Below are 15,317 nucleotides of genomic sequence, written 5' to 3'. Positions count from 1 at the left end.
CTTAGTTAACTCATTTCTATACACTTCCTCTTGACAACATAGGCGAGATGTTCTCATTGCCTGACCTCTGATTATGTTAGGAAAAATTTTAGGGTTATGCACACTGTTTCTGTGTAGAAAAGATGGTCTGTAGCATTGTTTGCTATGTAATTTCGTAGACCATTGGTCATTTTCTCTATATATGGTAACATCCAGGAAGTCTAATCTAATTTCAGAGCAGTTCATCGTAAACTTTAAAAAGTCACTAGTAGTATTTAGATGTGCATACAGGGATTTAAGTTGTTCACCATCACCTTTCCAAAAAACAAAAAGATCATCTACGAAATGCCTTTAAAAGGCTATTTGGAGATTATCTAACAAATGTTCATATTCCCAGTTAACCATAACCAGGTTTGCATATGTGTTGGCACAATGTGTGCCCGTGGCAACCCCTGACAACTGCTTATAGCATATGCCGTTGAACATAAATATGTTGTGCTCTAGTACCAATTCTAGTAACACACAGAGGAAGTCTAACTTAGTATTAGAGAACTTTCCCTGCCTTGTCAACACTGATTTCACCATGCTTATCCCCTGGTCATTGGGTATACTTGTAAATAAAGACATTACATCTAGTGTGGCCAGCATCCCTGTGTCTGCTGTTCCCATTTGCTTCACTGCTCCATAAAGGTCCACTAAAAAGTGTTCTGTGTCTTTCAAGACATATGCATATTCATTGAGAGCTGTCTTCAATTCCTTATCCAGGTATATAGAGATGGGTTTTGTTAGCCATCCTGCCCCTGCTACTATAGGTCTAAATTTCGGGTTATATGGGTCTTTGTGTATCTTGGGGAGACCATGGATTTGAGGTATGAGTGGATTTTCAACAGTAAAATAATTAAAAAGATCTTTACTTAATAGTTCCATACACATGCATTCATATAAGGTACTGGCAATCTGTTCACTCATTTCAAACACAATTGTTGTTGGTACTTCAACATATACATTTGGATCCAATAACATTTCTTGCATAGCTGTATTATAAAAGTCAGCATTCAATATCACCACTGGTCTCCCTCTGTCAGCGGGTCTTATAATTATGCTATCATTAGTCTGCAAGTCACACAATGCTTTGTGCTTACTCTTTGTCAAGTTATACTTTCCTTCTTCTAAAAAAAATATTGTTTCCTGTGCTATAAATGGCATTTTCACAAGCTTTTAAGAAGGTTTATATATTATGTGGCAATATTGGTACATACAGACTGTTTTTCTTAAACTGAACATCCCTTGCCTCATTGCCATTTCCAAATTGTTGTTTCAATGTTACATTTCTAGTAAACATACGTAGGCATAACAGAAATTCACTAATGTCTATTTTAGTCGAAGGTATAACATTTAAACTTCTGTTTAATAAAGAAGTCTCAGCTGCAGACAGTTCATATTTGGAAATATTCCATATTAACTCTCCTGCCCATACCCCCACATTTTCTTCAAAGTGTGAGTTTGTAACTGACCTGGTGTTTCTTTCCGTTTCTGGCCCCTGTAGATGTCCTGTTCCACAGATTTTCTTCTCCCTGCTCAGAAAGGTAGGGGTAGAACAGGAAAAACCTGTTGTTGTCCTCCTTCCATATTAATCTTCCTTCTTACCATGGCTGTAGTTGTGGAGGCAGTTGTTGCCTTACTATTGGTTGCCGAAGACAATGGCACTTCCACCGGTGTAGAATAGATGGAATGTGCCTCATTTGGTGAAAGGACACTCCCTCCTGGCTGTTGATTCATTGTTTCTTATACCTTCCCGAGTGCATTGGTCATCTCTTCAGACTGTATCCGATGCTCCGCCCTCGGTCTCTCATGCAGCTCAAACAATTGAACTCGCCCTCTCCTCTGCTGGTAGGCTGTTGGTGGTACCTCTGACTGCCCATTGATTTCTCTCATAGATCTCAGATTGCGGTTGGTATTAGACTGCTCTGCAGACTGTGCAGGTTTCGGCCAAGTGAAGACATGCTGGTTGGTGAAATCTGTTAAATTACACAGTTTCTTTTTCTTTTGCTCAAGCAGTCTGGTTTTATAGCGGAGTATCTTATCAATTAGTTCATGCATGAAAACTTCAGTAGCTGCTTCCCCATAAAGTGCATGTCAGCTGTTGCCATTGGCAGAAGTTGTGCCAACACATATGCAAACCTGGTTATGGTTAACTGGGAATATGGACATCTGTTAGGTAATCCCCAAATAGCCTTTTATAGGCGTTTCGTAGATGATCTTTTTGTTTTTTGAAAAGGTGATGGTGAACAACTTAAATCCCTGTATGCACATCTAAATACTACTAGTGACTTTTTAAAGTTTACAGTGAACTGCCCTGAAATGAGTTTAGACTTCCTGGATGTTACCATATATACAGAAAATGATCAATGGTCTACGAAATTACATAGGAAACAATGCTACAGACCATCTTTTCTACATAGAAAAAGGATGCATAACCCTAAGATTTTTCCTAACATAATCAGAGGTCAGGCAATGAGAACATCTCGCCTATGTTGTCAAGAGGAAGTATATAGAAATGAGTTAACTAAGCTGAGAACAGGTTTCATTAATAGGGGGTATAGTGAACATGAAATTGATAAGGTGTACCATAATGTACACAAAGAAAGGAAAGGTAAAGCTAAGCCCTACTACTCTGATACAGCAGGTAGTGACAGGGTAGGTATCAGGAATAGTGTATTATCACACATTCTGATGGTTTTACCATATACAAGGGATGTGAAAAGGTTTGAAACCATCATATGACAAAATTGGCATATGTTGTTAGTAGATGAGGATACTACCAACATAGTGGGTGGACAACCACATTTTGCATTTCGAAATAAGAAAAATCTGAAATAGCAGCTTTGCTATCCAAGGATACCTACTCTGATGGATAGCACAGTGAATAATACCCATATATGTGGAAAATGCACACAGTGCATTTATATAGATGAATCAAGGTTTTTCAAGCACTCTGAAACAGGGCGTCTGTGGGAGCTAAGGAATTCTGCTGATTGCAATACTAAGAATGTAGTGTATGTAGCTCACTGCACAATGTTTCCTTTTCTATGTTGGCAAAACTAACCGTCACCTTAGGGAACGGATAAGGCATCACCTTTACTGCACTAGAAAAGGGCAAATGTATAGTGCTTTGGCTAAGCATACATTGGATAAGGGGGATGACCATATATTTTTATTTCAGGTTTTACACATTCAGAATGTCAGCAATAGGATGGGGGACTACTGAAAATATGGAAGTAAAATGGATTTTGCGTTTAGGAGCACACAGAGGTTTGGGTTTGAATGATAGTGTTCCATTGAAGCCAGTGCTAAAATCTAGAAGGTTAAAATAAAATAAATAATAATAATATTATCTTAACAAGAAGACTACATAAACACATGCAGGGCCTTGGGTCAATATGACAGTATTTTGTGAGCTGCTACTAGCATAGATATCACTAAGGACAAGTATTTGTTGAGATGTATATTTAAAGCATACGCATTTACTAAGTGGACAGCATGTGTATTTATTAGGCAGAATATATGTATTAAGTTGTTGAGTGTGTACTGCTTATATTTTTATATAAATGTACGTATATTTGTATGCTTATACCCACACACACAAGCAGTTACTAAATGGGGAACATGATTATATGTATTTATTTACTGAGTTTTTATGTATTTTATTTATATTCATCCAGATGTTCTTGTTTTTACATTTTGTGCATATTGTTTTTAAACAGTGTTCTTCTGACTTCAGCAATTTACTAAGGGCAAAACGTAACCATAGTAATTAATTGATTGCTGAATGCTGAATTAACTTTGAGTGGTAGGATTGGTTGTTTTAGTAATGAATTAAAGTATTTAAGTGCTGTTGCTGTTTGAATGAACTGATTGATGAAGCAATGGTTATCATTGCGAAAGCGCTCACCATTTTGTGTTTAAAAAAGAAGATTTTACTTTGTCGTGGTTCAACTTCTTTATTCCAGCTACCTTCCAACTGGGCACCTGTGTTTATATATATATATATATATATATATATATATATATATATAGTTTACCTGCATAAGTCTGACAGCCACATCCTTGAAACTGCTGCTGCAAACTGCAAACTGCGAATTCACAAAACCTTGAAAACCGAAGCTCTGAATAACAAAATTGCTCCCCCTTTTTGACCCATGGTAGCACTTGTTTCAGTGGTGGAGCGATCGGAAATGTCGACTTTTGATTTTTTTCTAATTTTAGGGAAGTCAGTAGGACGGAATTTGTGGAAACGATTCGCGTATCTGCACATTTGAAGGTTGTAATTTCAACTATATGAAGGTAAACCCATATATATATATATATATATATATATATATATATATATATATATATATATATATATATATATATATATATATATATATATATATATATATATAGGTTCACTAGACAATCTCGAAATACTGAAATGTCGAATTTCAGTATTTCGAGACTAAATAGTTGAAAGTGCAGTTATGCGAAACTGCACTATCTCGAATGCGGAAATGTCGAATCTGCTGTTGTGGTGTCACTTTCATGATGTGTGGTGTGGTTTGTGGATTTAGCTGGGGATTCAGGTAAGTGGTGTTTACGTAAGGGTATTGGGTAGGGATTTTAGAGTGTGTGAGTGTGTGTAGTAGTGGTTTTTGTGTGTTTAGTGCGACCTCAGAGTTAGTATATATAAGTAGGGGGGTGTGGGGGCACAGTCACCCACATCAGGGGTGCAGTGGTGCTTTGCCCCCTGCTTATAGGTAGGGTAGGTGTATTTGCATGTTATGTTCTGTTTGAGTGTGTTATTTTGTTTGTTGTAGTGTAGTTAGGTAGGTGTATGTGTGTTTGTTTGTGTGGTGGTGTGTGTGTATGGTCGCGATTGTGGTTTTCCGGGTATGTGGAATTTCGGCTATACAGTCTTGAAATACTGAAATTCCACATTTTAGTATTTTGAGATTGTCTAGTGAATCTATATATATATGTACACACATGTGTGTGTGTGTGTGTGTCTGTGTGTGTGTGTGTGAATGCGTGTGTGTGTGTGTGTGTGTGTGTCTGTGTGTGTGTGAATGCGTGTGTGTGTGTGTGTGTGTGTGTGTGTGTGTGTGTGTGTGTGTGTGTGTGTGTGTGTGTATGTGTGTGTGGATATAAATGTGTGGCTCATATGTTGCAATATCAATGATCAGTTTTAACTTTGTTTTCTCATTGCTGCCCACATTCATGTCCATCAGCTGTGCTAAGGCAGCAGAAATGCAAGCACTGCTGCCATCCAGCAATATGCATTCAGTGAAGCAAGGGCACAGGAGAGTATATCCTGAAATTTAACCAAATGGCATAGGTATCTCCACACCATCCTAGCTTGGGCTGTGGAGCTATAGAAAGTCACAATGGTTACACTGACTGTTTAGGTTAATGTCTAAAAGCAAACCTATAAATAGTGAATTATGATCCAACCTTGTAGCTTGGGTGACTTGTCTTCCTAAGATGTCTGCTTAGACTTCTTTAAAATAAGTTAAAGCCTGCACCTATAATATATGCATACAGATTTTTATTAGTAATCTACTAAAAAATTTGTCCCAGAGGAATAGTTTTGTATAGATGCATCATCTTGCTTTACTAAATGTTTGAGGAAAATATCCATTTCTATGGATACTATATGCATAAAAATAGAAAAGATGGTATTTGTATACATGTATCATTTTTATAATTTACTTTTTGAAAAGGTCACTGGCTGGACAGTTAATAAATGGGAGCAGAAATTGCAAAATACATAGTTTTGCAGGTAAATGTTCCACGGAATGCTAGTTTCAGCCCTCATGCATATGAATGGTGATAACTCTGCCAAAGAAGCTCCTGTTTAATAATTAAAAGGGAAGGCAGCACGCAGTGCAGACACTTAGCTGTTGTAGAAGCTGTTATCGACTGTGCCTGCTTTACCTTCAAGCAGAGAGATCTAGGTTACTGACAGAAAACTAGTGCATGATACATAGAGATGCATGTACTGCTCATCAGTGGTCTGAGTGATCAGTAAAATGACATAGTAATATGGAGAACTTGCTGGAAGGCAAACCCTTTTCCTGCTAGTCTGATTAAAATTTCTTAAAGTTGATTGGTCTAATTGGCTAATAAATCTAATCGAGTTAAACAGTTATCATATTTGAGTCCTGAAGGTCAATAATATTTTACCAGTTTCTGTTATCTTTAGAAGCAACTTTGAAAAAAATATATAACAAGAATATGGTCCATAGCTGTCTTGACAAGTCGTGTTTCTTGATGCCATTCTGTGCAGTCTTGTATGTATAAGTATGTTGTAAACAAAACCTGCAAATTAGTTATAACGTTTAGCAGTAATTACAGTGTATTTTGTCTTTCTTTGTTTAAAGATTTGTGTTTTTTTTCCAGATAAAAGTGAAAGAGAAAGCGGTACACCAAATTAAATTAATTAATAAGGAATTTGATCGAAAGTTCCGAGAAATGACAGAACTCCTAACTAGAATTCTACAGAACTTGAAACAGAAAACTGATGATATAATGCAAGCAAAAGTTGAACTTAAGGTAGGTAGGCTGAGGACTATGAACTCAGTAATGTTACTTTCTTTAACGATGACAGGAATCGAGGGATGCCAGTATGTTATAAATATATAATCACGTGGTTTAACCACCAATCAGTCATCTTCGTAGGTTTCTTTGAGGAGTGCCTAATGTCCTCAGGTAAACTGATATTCATAGATGGAAGACATGCTTTAAAATCGACATTTATAGTTGTGATAAGTTGGGAGCTAAATGTGCACCTTTGCCTATGATGTGTCTTTCCTGAATAGTAATGAGTTCACTAATTTAGACTGTTACTGTACTCTTCTTTGATGTGGTACTCTCCTTGCATCTGCTCTTGGAGGTCTATATTAGGACACCAGTGAACATTAAACTTTATGGTAGCAACAATGATTGCCTCCAGCTTAGTGTATTAGTGGATGTTTTGGATCTTGTTTTTTACTGATACTTGAAGTCATAACTCAGTGCTCTAAGTGGCAATGAATATTTATGAGCCACTAAAGACTTGATTCTTCTAAAACAGTGAAACAGATTCTTATTGTGTGTGTGTGTGTGTGTGTGTGTGTGTGTGTGTGTGTGTGTGTGTGTGTGCATGTTTATTTTGTTTTTTAGTTACAAACTAGCATTCTTTAATCATGCACTTACAAGACAACAAGGAAATATGGTTGAAACAATAAATCATGGTAGAGCCAGCAAACAGTGGACAGCAATCCGTTTATTAATCGAGGATGTAGAAAAACAAACCGGTTTCAGCCGTTAAGTGTAAAATTTAGGATTTCAGAACACCTTAGCGACATTAGGACTGGTAAACCAACCAATGCACTATATAAACATAAATAAAACATCCCCGGGCTAAGTTCAGATTTACTGTGATTGACATTATACAACGGAATACACACAACAAATCAGGTTGGCATGGAATATTAAATAAAATGGAAAAGAAATGGATTATAAAATTGGGTGCACTCTTTTCCCCTGGTCTAAATGAATATATGTGATGTAATTTTGTTTATGGACTCTAGGTGGCGCTATACCACTAGATATTTACATGGTTGCGACATTCTGTAACAAATGCAGACACTGTGGAAGGCCTAACGGCCGAAACCGGTTTGTTTTTCTCCATCCTCCATTAATAAACAGATTGCTGTCCACTGTTTGCTGGCTCTACCATGTTTTTCTAGTCTTCTGATGTTTCTGAGCCGTGCAATAGCCGTACATGCAGAGGTCTGATTGATTTCTCCTTGAAACAACAAATCATACCATCTGATGATTACTGAAACAAACTAGCAACACTGAGTTCCTTGCTGTTTTGAAACTGAAAGACACCTAATGTTGCCTGATGGAGCTTGCATGGTTAATACAGATAAAGTTAAACTAGATAATTTTTTGCTGACAAAATCTATGCAACTGTCATTTTTTTCACTGGACCAGTGACTTATATCACCTTACTGAAGCCTGCTTCGTAAGACATTTTATAGTCCATATCATCTTGTGGATAATTATGGAGCTGAACTTTCAATCTTAGCTGGCTGTGACAAGCAGAGTGTTTATGTCTCTCCACCCTGTAGTTTATATCCCCCCCCCCTTATTTTATATGTATAAGGCATAGAGCAGAATTGGCAGTACCTGCTGATAGAGCTTCCATGTTGTGCCATTGTCAGTGCCCCACTCCTGCAGCCTTTAAGTTTTGCAGAAAAGATCTCTGAATTGTTATTCTCAAAATCAGTATTGGTAGAAATATACTATGCAACATACAGACACACACACACACACACACACACACACACACACACACACACACACACACACACACACACACACACACACACACACATCTAGCACATGAAAAATGTCAAACTTCATCTAGTCATGCCAGAATAGTGATATGACACTGGCTTTCCAGGCTAAACAATGGTAAATTGCTTGCATGTTAGTGAAATTGAGGACACCTGCAGTATATGAAGACCATTGGAGGACTTCTTAAATGTATCTCCACCATTGCTAGATAACATGTTTGAAGTTGCAAATAGGGATATTGTCTTGGCAGTACTGAAGTCATCATCATCCGCCCTGTTTTTCCCATTTTCTACATGGGGTTGGGGTGTCGTGTCAACTGCCCCCATCTCTTTCTATTCAGTGCCACACTCCTGCTTTCTTTGATGCTCATGGCTGACTATCGCAGATCTTTTCTCATAAAATCAGTCCACCGCTTTGCTGGATGCCCTTGTTTCCTCTTGCCTTCTTTCTGCCTCACCCAAATCTTCTTATGTAAAATGTCTTTTGCTTTGTGTACATGTGCCTGAACCGCTGTAGTCTGTTTGCATTTACCTTTCTCTGCAATTGGGGCTACTTTGGCTTCTGCTCTTTAAGTTCTCACTTCTTTGACTGTTCCACAATGTGCACACTACCACCCCTCTCAGACATTTCATTTCCATCACCTCTAGCTTCCTCATCTGCTCTGCCTTTACTGCCCCGGTTTCTATACCATACAGTACTACTGGTTGTACCACTGTTTTGTGCACCATACTTTTCAGCTTCTTTGGCATTCTTCTGTCACATACTTCACCTGACACTCTGTGCCAGTTGGCTGCAACCCCTCTGATTCTAACTTTGGCCTATTCATTCAGACTTCCCTTCTCCTCCACCACCCCTCCAAAATACTTGAATCTGTTAACCTGTTCCACTGTTTTCCATTCTGTCTCAATTCTCAGCTTCTCCTAAACTCCAACATTTGCTGCTGTTACAACTCATTTTTATGCCTTCAGTTTTGCATTCCATTCCATGTAATACCACATTGTCTGCATACAGCAGACCTTCCGACCTGTACGCTATAGCAGTCCATCACCAGAATGAACAGCAGTGGGATCAGAGCCGAACCCTGGTGCACATACACTGAGACTGAACTCTGATTGCACTTGAGTCATTAGGTCCTTGTACATAGCCTGCATTAATTATACCAGTGTTTCTGGGACTTTGAACCCCTGCAGGAGTGCCCAAGTCAGCTTTCTTGGGACCTTGTCATATGCTTTCTCCACGTCTAGGAATGACCAGTTGGACTCCTTTCTATTCTCTAGCTCTTTCTCAACTATTTGCCTCACTGCAAACATCAGGTCGGTTGAGCTGCATCCTGATCTGAATCCAAACTGCTCATCTCCCATCTTACATTCTACTACTCTGTGTATTCATTTATCAGTCACCCTCTTCAGCGGTTACATGCAATGTGACAGGAGTTTGATGCCATGTGTTGGCTACTATCAAGCCATTTGCCAGACAGAAGTCTAAAATGTCCCCTGCTTTTTTATTCCTGTTGCCCCTTCCATGTGTCCCCATGCAGTCCTCATATCCTGTTCTGTCTGCCCCGATATGTGCATTGAAGTAACCCATTATTAACACAAATTCATATTGTCCTGCTTTATGTGGTAGGTCCTGCAACTGCTGCCTGAATGCACTCTTTTCCTCACTGTCACAACCCTTCTGTTAGGTATAGACTGAGATTATGAATACTGCCCTATCATTAGGCTAGAGTCTGATTGCCATGAGTCTGTCACTAATTCAGATGACATCTTTTGCTGTATTCCAAAGCCTCTCATTCATCACAATTCCAACACCATTTCTAGCCTGTATTTCTCCTGAGTAGTGGACTCTGGATCCCAAGCCAAGTAGCTTATCTGCACTGGTCTTCCATCTTGTCTTCTGGATATATAGAATGCCCAGCCTCCTCCTTACATCCATTTCCAAACTACATTCTGTCAGTGAACCAGAACTGAGTGTAGCAATTCTTAGTTCATGTTTAGCAGGTTCATTGGTTTTACTTTTAGCTTTTGCTCAACAGAGGTATCCCAGGTAACCCAAGCTGGACAACTGGACACCTGCCTATAGCTTATTGACCCAGGGCTACCAAGCTTTATGGCGGGCACACACTAGCCAATGGGCATATACATCTCTCCCACTGTTTGAACGGGACCTTATCCCACTTATCACTGGCAAATACCCATGCCCATTTGGCGACGTTAGTGAACACAACTGAATCACCTAGAGTGATATTTTACACCCATCAAGTGGCTAGCACTGCCATGTAACTGCTACTACTGCTTCTTGGCAGTACTGCAGTAATGATTTACAAATTATCTTAATGAAGCAGGCACACAAGTTTCCAATAGAATTGGGGGTTATCAGATTGTCCATTATTACTAGAAATCATGCTCTTAATAAAATATTTATGTGAATGGAAAAGGTGCTCTTTTGAGCATTTTTGCTATCATTTAGTATAGATTGCAAGTTCTATGTATGAAAGTAGGGTTTCAGCAGCTACTACCATTTTATAATATCTGGAGCACTACACTGGCTGGATATCATATGGAACAATAAAGTAATTCACATTTTTTCTGAGGGTTAGGACTTATGGTGCTAATGAGTTTCACCTGATGCATTCAGGAAGACATGGTAGCAATCAAGTCCTTCTAAATATGGCATGAGAATGGTTTATTGACACCTTAGGCTTATTGCATACCATGCCAGCATACAGTTTTGTGGATCTTACCAGTTGGAGGGAAGCCTTCTAGCTTATCAGTGAGAGCTGTAGCCTATCTACCACAAGAGGAGTGGTTTCTAGCCCAGAAATTGTAGTTTTTTTTGGCCGTTTGGGCAATTTTTCCATCACTTTCAACTTTCTGGTTTAAAAGCCCATGTTTGTGCTTGTTTCCCACCTTTCCTGTAACTAGTCTAGTCCAGATACAAATTTGCTGTACCCAGTACTGTTTGTAAGCTTCTGAGCACCCCAAGCCTTTCTGTGTTGGAGGGAAGCCTTCGAGCTTATCAGTGGGAGTGATAAGCAGTAGGTAGCCTATCTACAACAAGAGGAGTGGTTTGTAGCCCTAAAATTGTAGTTTATTGGCTGTTTGGGCAGTTTTTCCATCCCTTACAACTTTCTGGTTTAAAAGCCCACATTTCCATGGGTTTGCACTTGTTTAAGCTCCGCACTGCAGCGCCGAGCTGAGGCAAACTATTACTGGTGCCAGAAAGTCTGCTCTTCAGTTTTTCCCTTAGATCTTGCTATTTCTTTTTCTCTTGCACTTCAAATAGCCTAATCACTTTGCACTTCAGCAGGAATTTGTAGCAATTATTGTAGCACACCTAAGTGCCATTAGCATTAATCATTCTTCACGGAAATAGCACCAGTAATTAGTTGTTATGACCACCCCTCCTGGCATGATTAAAGGGCAGTTCCCTGTGCATTCTCCTATTAATCTGGTGCACTTGGGCATTCTGAGGCAGTGCAGCAACTGCCTCATGTACACAGACAACCCTCACCTCTTACCTTCCAACACTCAGACTTGTGAGAAATGCACTTATATATCCAAACTGGAAGCCACGCACTCTCCAGCCAAGAGTGGGCTAGCTGGTCAAGAGGAGAAGGTCAACACCTGCATGACACCACAAGGAACACATAGCCCTCCAGAACACTCACTATCACAGCTCTCACATAAAAACACAAACCGCACACCCCCCTTCATGGAGGCTCACAATAGAAATTTACCCAAACAGTAGAGACCTCCAAGACAGAAATGCACTCGAGCGCCACAACACAGCACAGACCACAGGACACATAGCTCACCTCCACAGTGTACCCTGCAACTTAAGCCCCTAAGGCTAAACACTTGCCCAATACACTAATCATAGGTGACTCAATAGTGAGGCACACAGATGTCCCACTCACTAGTTGAATAAGGAGAAGGTAACAGTCAGCTGTCTATCAGGTGCCAGAATCCGACACATAACACACGCACTCAGGTCACTCCACAGCAAGTACAAGTATGACTCTGTCATTGTCCATGTGGGTGTGAATGACCTGAGATGCACCTCCCTGGACTACATGAAAAGAGACATGATGGAGCTCTCAGATTATGTGACCCAGGCAGGTATGACACTAGCCCTGAGCAGTATCCTACCATCACCCAGAATTATATTGCAATATAAACAAAAAATGATTGACTTCAACAATTGGCTAAGTTTCTGGTGTCTTCTAAGGGGATCCAGTATCTGTCTGCTTGGGATGACATGATTGACATACCTCAGTTCTTTGCCAGAGATGGCCTGAATCTTTCACCCCTATGTTTCCGGGTACTAGCTAAGGCTCATGCCACCGTTATAGTGCCTTTTTTAGGCGGTGTTCCAAAGACCAAATTACCACTATAACAGCTATAAATAAATGCAATCTGAGGGTCCTGCTACTCAATGCTAGAAGTCTAAATCTCAAGATGCACTCACTTGAAGCACTCCTCAAAATGGAGAACATCGACATTTGTGCTGTAACGAAGACCTGGTTTAAAGTGGCAGAAAGCACCTCTGCGCTACCAGGCTATAACCCATTCCACACCTTTTGACCCCGAAACATGGACCGAAGCTCCAAAGGTGGTGGTGTCTCCATATTCATTAAGGATATGCACACCTCCAGACTAGTAGTCCAGAATAATGCATCTGAGATACTTCAGGTACAACTAACATTGGGTAAGATGGCGATCGAGGTCATAGCCTGCTATAGGTCCCCAACCATGACCCTAGACTCTCACTCCATGTTCCTTAGCTCCCAGGAATTTATCAAGGTCCAACTCAACACTCTCTTACTGGGAGACTTCAACTACCCCTTCATCAACTGGGAAAACTACTCAAGCACCAATACACTGGCCCAACGCTTCCTGGAATTCATCAATTCCAATGATGTAGACCAGCTCATTCTAGCCCCCACTAGAGGAAGAAACGTCCTTGACTTTGTTATTACTAACATGGACGACTGTTGCCTACACCAATATCAGTCCCTCCCTGGTCAGATCTAACAATAAACTAATCACCATGGAAATCCACCCCCCCACCCCCGCAAAGGTAACCACCTTGAAAAACTTCTCCGAAGCTGACTTTGGACTCCTAAAAACAGAGGTGGCTAACTTCACAGCACCCGTTCCAATGGAAAATATCTGCGTGACTGCCTAATCATACACCAGTGCACTGTATGAACATGTACACAAATGCATGGACTAGTCATACCCGACAGAACCAAGATGCTGTCCTCCACAAAAAGGAAGCCAATCTGGTGGTTCCCTGCTATTAATAAGCTCTACAACAGAAGGAAGAAACTGTTGCAGAAAAAAGGTGAAGTCCCAAGACTGGAAAAACTCCCTTATTAGCCTCAACAAAAAGTTGAGATCCCTCATCAAATCCTCTAAAACCAGCTATGAAGGCAGAATTGCGGCAGACACCAAAAACAATGACAAAGCCTTATAGAGCTATGTCAAGAACCTCCACAGCAATACCCAGATTTGCTCTGAGGTACTGTACATTGGTACCTCCTATACTCAGCCAACAGATATTGCTCACATAATGGCTGACAGATTCAGTGCCAACTTTAACCCTCTTTCCCCCCTAAAGGACCAATCACAATATCAGAAGAATGCCAGGCACCCAGCATTACTGCAGCACAGGTTAAAGCTGCATTGTCCAAGGCCAAGAATATAGTTTCCATGGGACCTGATAATATCCCTGGTTGTGTTCTACACGAACTACAAAGTGAACTGGCACCACATCTGTGTGCCCTGTTCAGTCACAGCCTCACTTCTGGCTTTGTCCCTACCAAATGGCGCACTGCTACAGTTATCCTTCTCCATAAGGGATGAGTGACTACAGTCCCTGGGAATTATCGCCCCATTAGCCTGATGAGTTTGATATGTAAAGCTATGGAGCGCATCATCATGGACTTGATTAGCAAAGATATAGGAAATCTCCAAACTCTAGACCCCAAGCAATTTGGCTTTGTGAGAGGGAGATCATGCCTGCTCAACCTGGTTGACTTCTTTGAGTCAGTCACCAGGGCTATGGATGAAGGTAAGGCAGTGCATACAGCCTACCTCGATCTGGCCAAGCCCTTTGATACCGTTCCTCACTCAGGAATTATTGATAAACTCACCAAACTAGGCATCAACCCCTATATCACTAGATGAGTTGCAAATTGGCTCACAGATAGAACGCACAGGTTGAAAGTAGCAGAGTCTAAGTCAGACTGCCGACCAGTCATGAGTGGAGTCCCTCAGGGATCGGTCCTGGGACCTCTCCTTTTCAGCATCTACTTCTCAGAAGTCTAGGCCAATACAAAGGGACTCTGGCTGACCAAGTTCGCAGATTACTGCAAGCTGGGAACCATTATTAACTCCCCAAGTGATGCAGACATTCTACTGAAAGGCCTCACTGAGGCTAGTGACTAGTGTTGAAACCATGGCCTTAAACTTAACGCCAAAAACTGCGTCATCCCCTTTGGTAAATACTGAGTTCCCACTAATTAGCACATTGATGGGAGCCCACTGAACACTGAAGGCATTATAAGAGATCTTGGGATGCAGGTTAATAGCAACCTCTCCTTCGACCACCACATTGCCACTGTTTTAAGAAAGTCCTTCTATGTGGCACATCTCATTACCAAGGGTTTTTTATTCAGGAAGAAAGAGGTCATCATCTCTCTCTACTCTTCCCTCATTAGGCCAATCATCCAGTATAATGCCCCATTTGACATGTACCTCACTAGACACCTGCAACAGCTGGAGAGGCCACAGACGTACCTCATGAAGAGGATCATAGGCATTAAACACATATCCTACATGGACAGACTCAAAAGACTCTAGCTATTCTCTGTCACATATCGCCTACTTAGAGGTGATCTCTGCTTGACTTACAAAGCCATGCCTGACCTAGCTTTGTTAGGAATG

General features: G+C 40.5%; 1 protein-coding gene across 1 annotated transcript in view; it reads left to right on the top strand.

Moving 5' to 3' along the window:
- The window catches only part of SYNE1 (spectrin repeat containing nuclear envelope protein 1), a 2,173,401-nt gene that overhangs the window by 587,803 nt on the left and 1,570,281 nt on the right, over nucleotides 1–15,317 (top strand). Inside the window, exon 36 of the mRNA XM_044089035.1 lies at nucleotides 6,418–6,570. Coding sequence (XP_043944970.1) covers nucleotides 6,418–6,570 — 153 coding nt within the window. The remainder of the gene's footprint in view (nucleotides 1–6,417; nucleotides 6,571–15,317) is intronic.

Source organism: Protopterus annectens, chromosome 1.part0 (genome assembly GCF_019279795.1).
Source record: "Protopterus annectens isolate FY-2018-M chromosome 1.part0, PAN1.0, whole genome shotgun sequence".
Lineage (NCBI taxonomy): Eukaryota > Metazoa > Chordata > Ceratodontiformes > Protopteridae > Protopterus > Protopterus annectens.
This window is presented reverse-complemented; position numbering and strand designations above follow the sequence as displayed.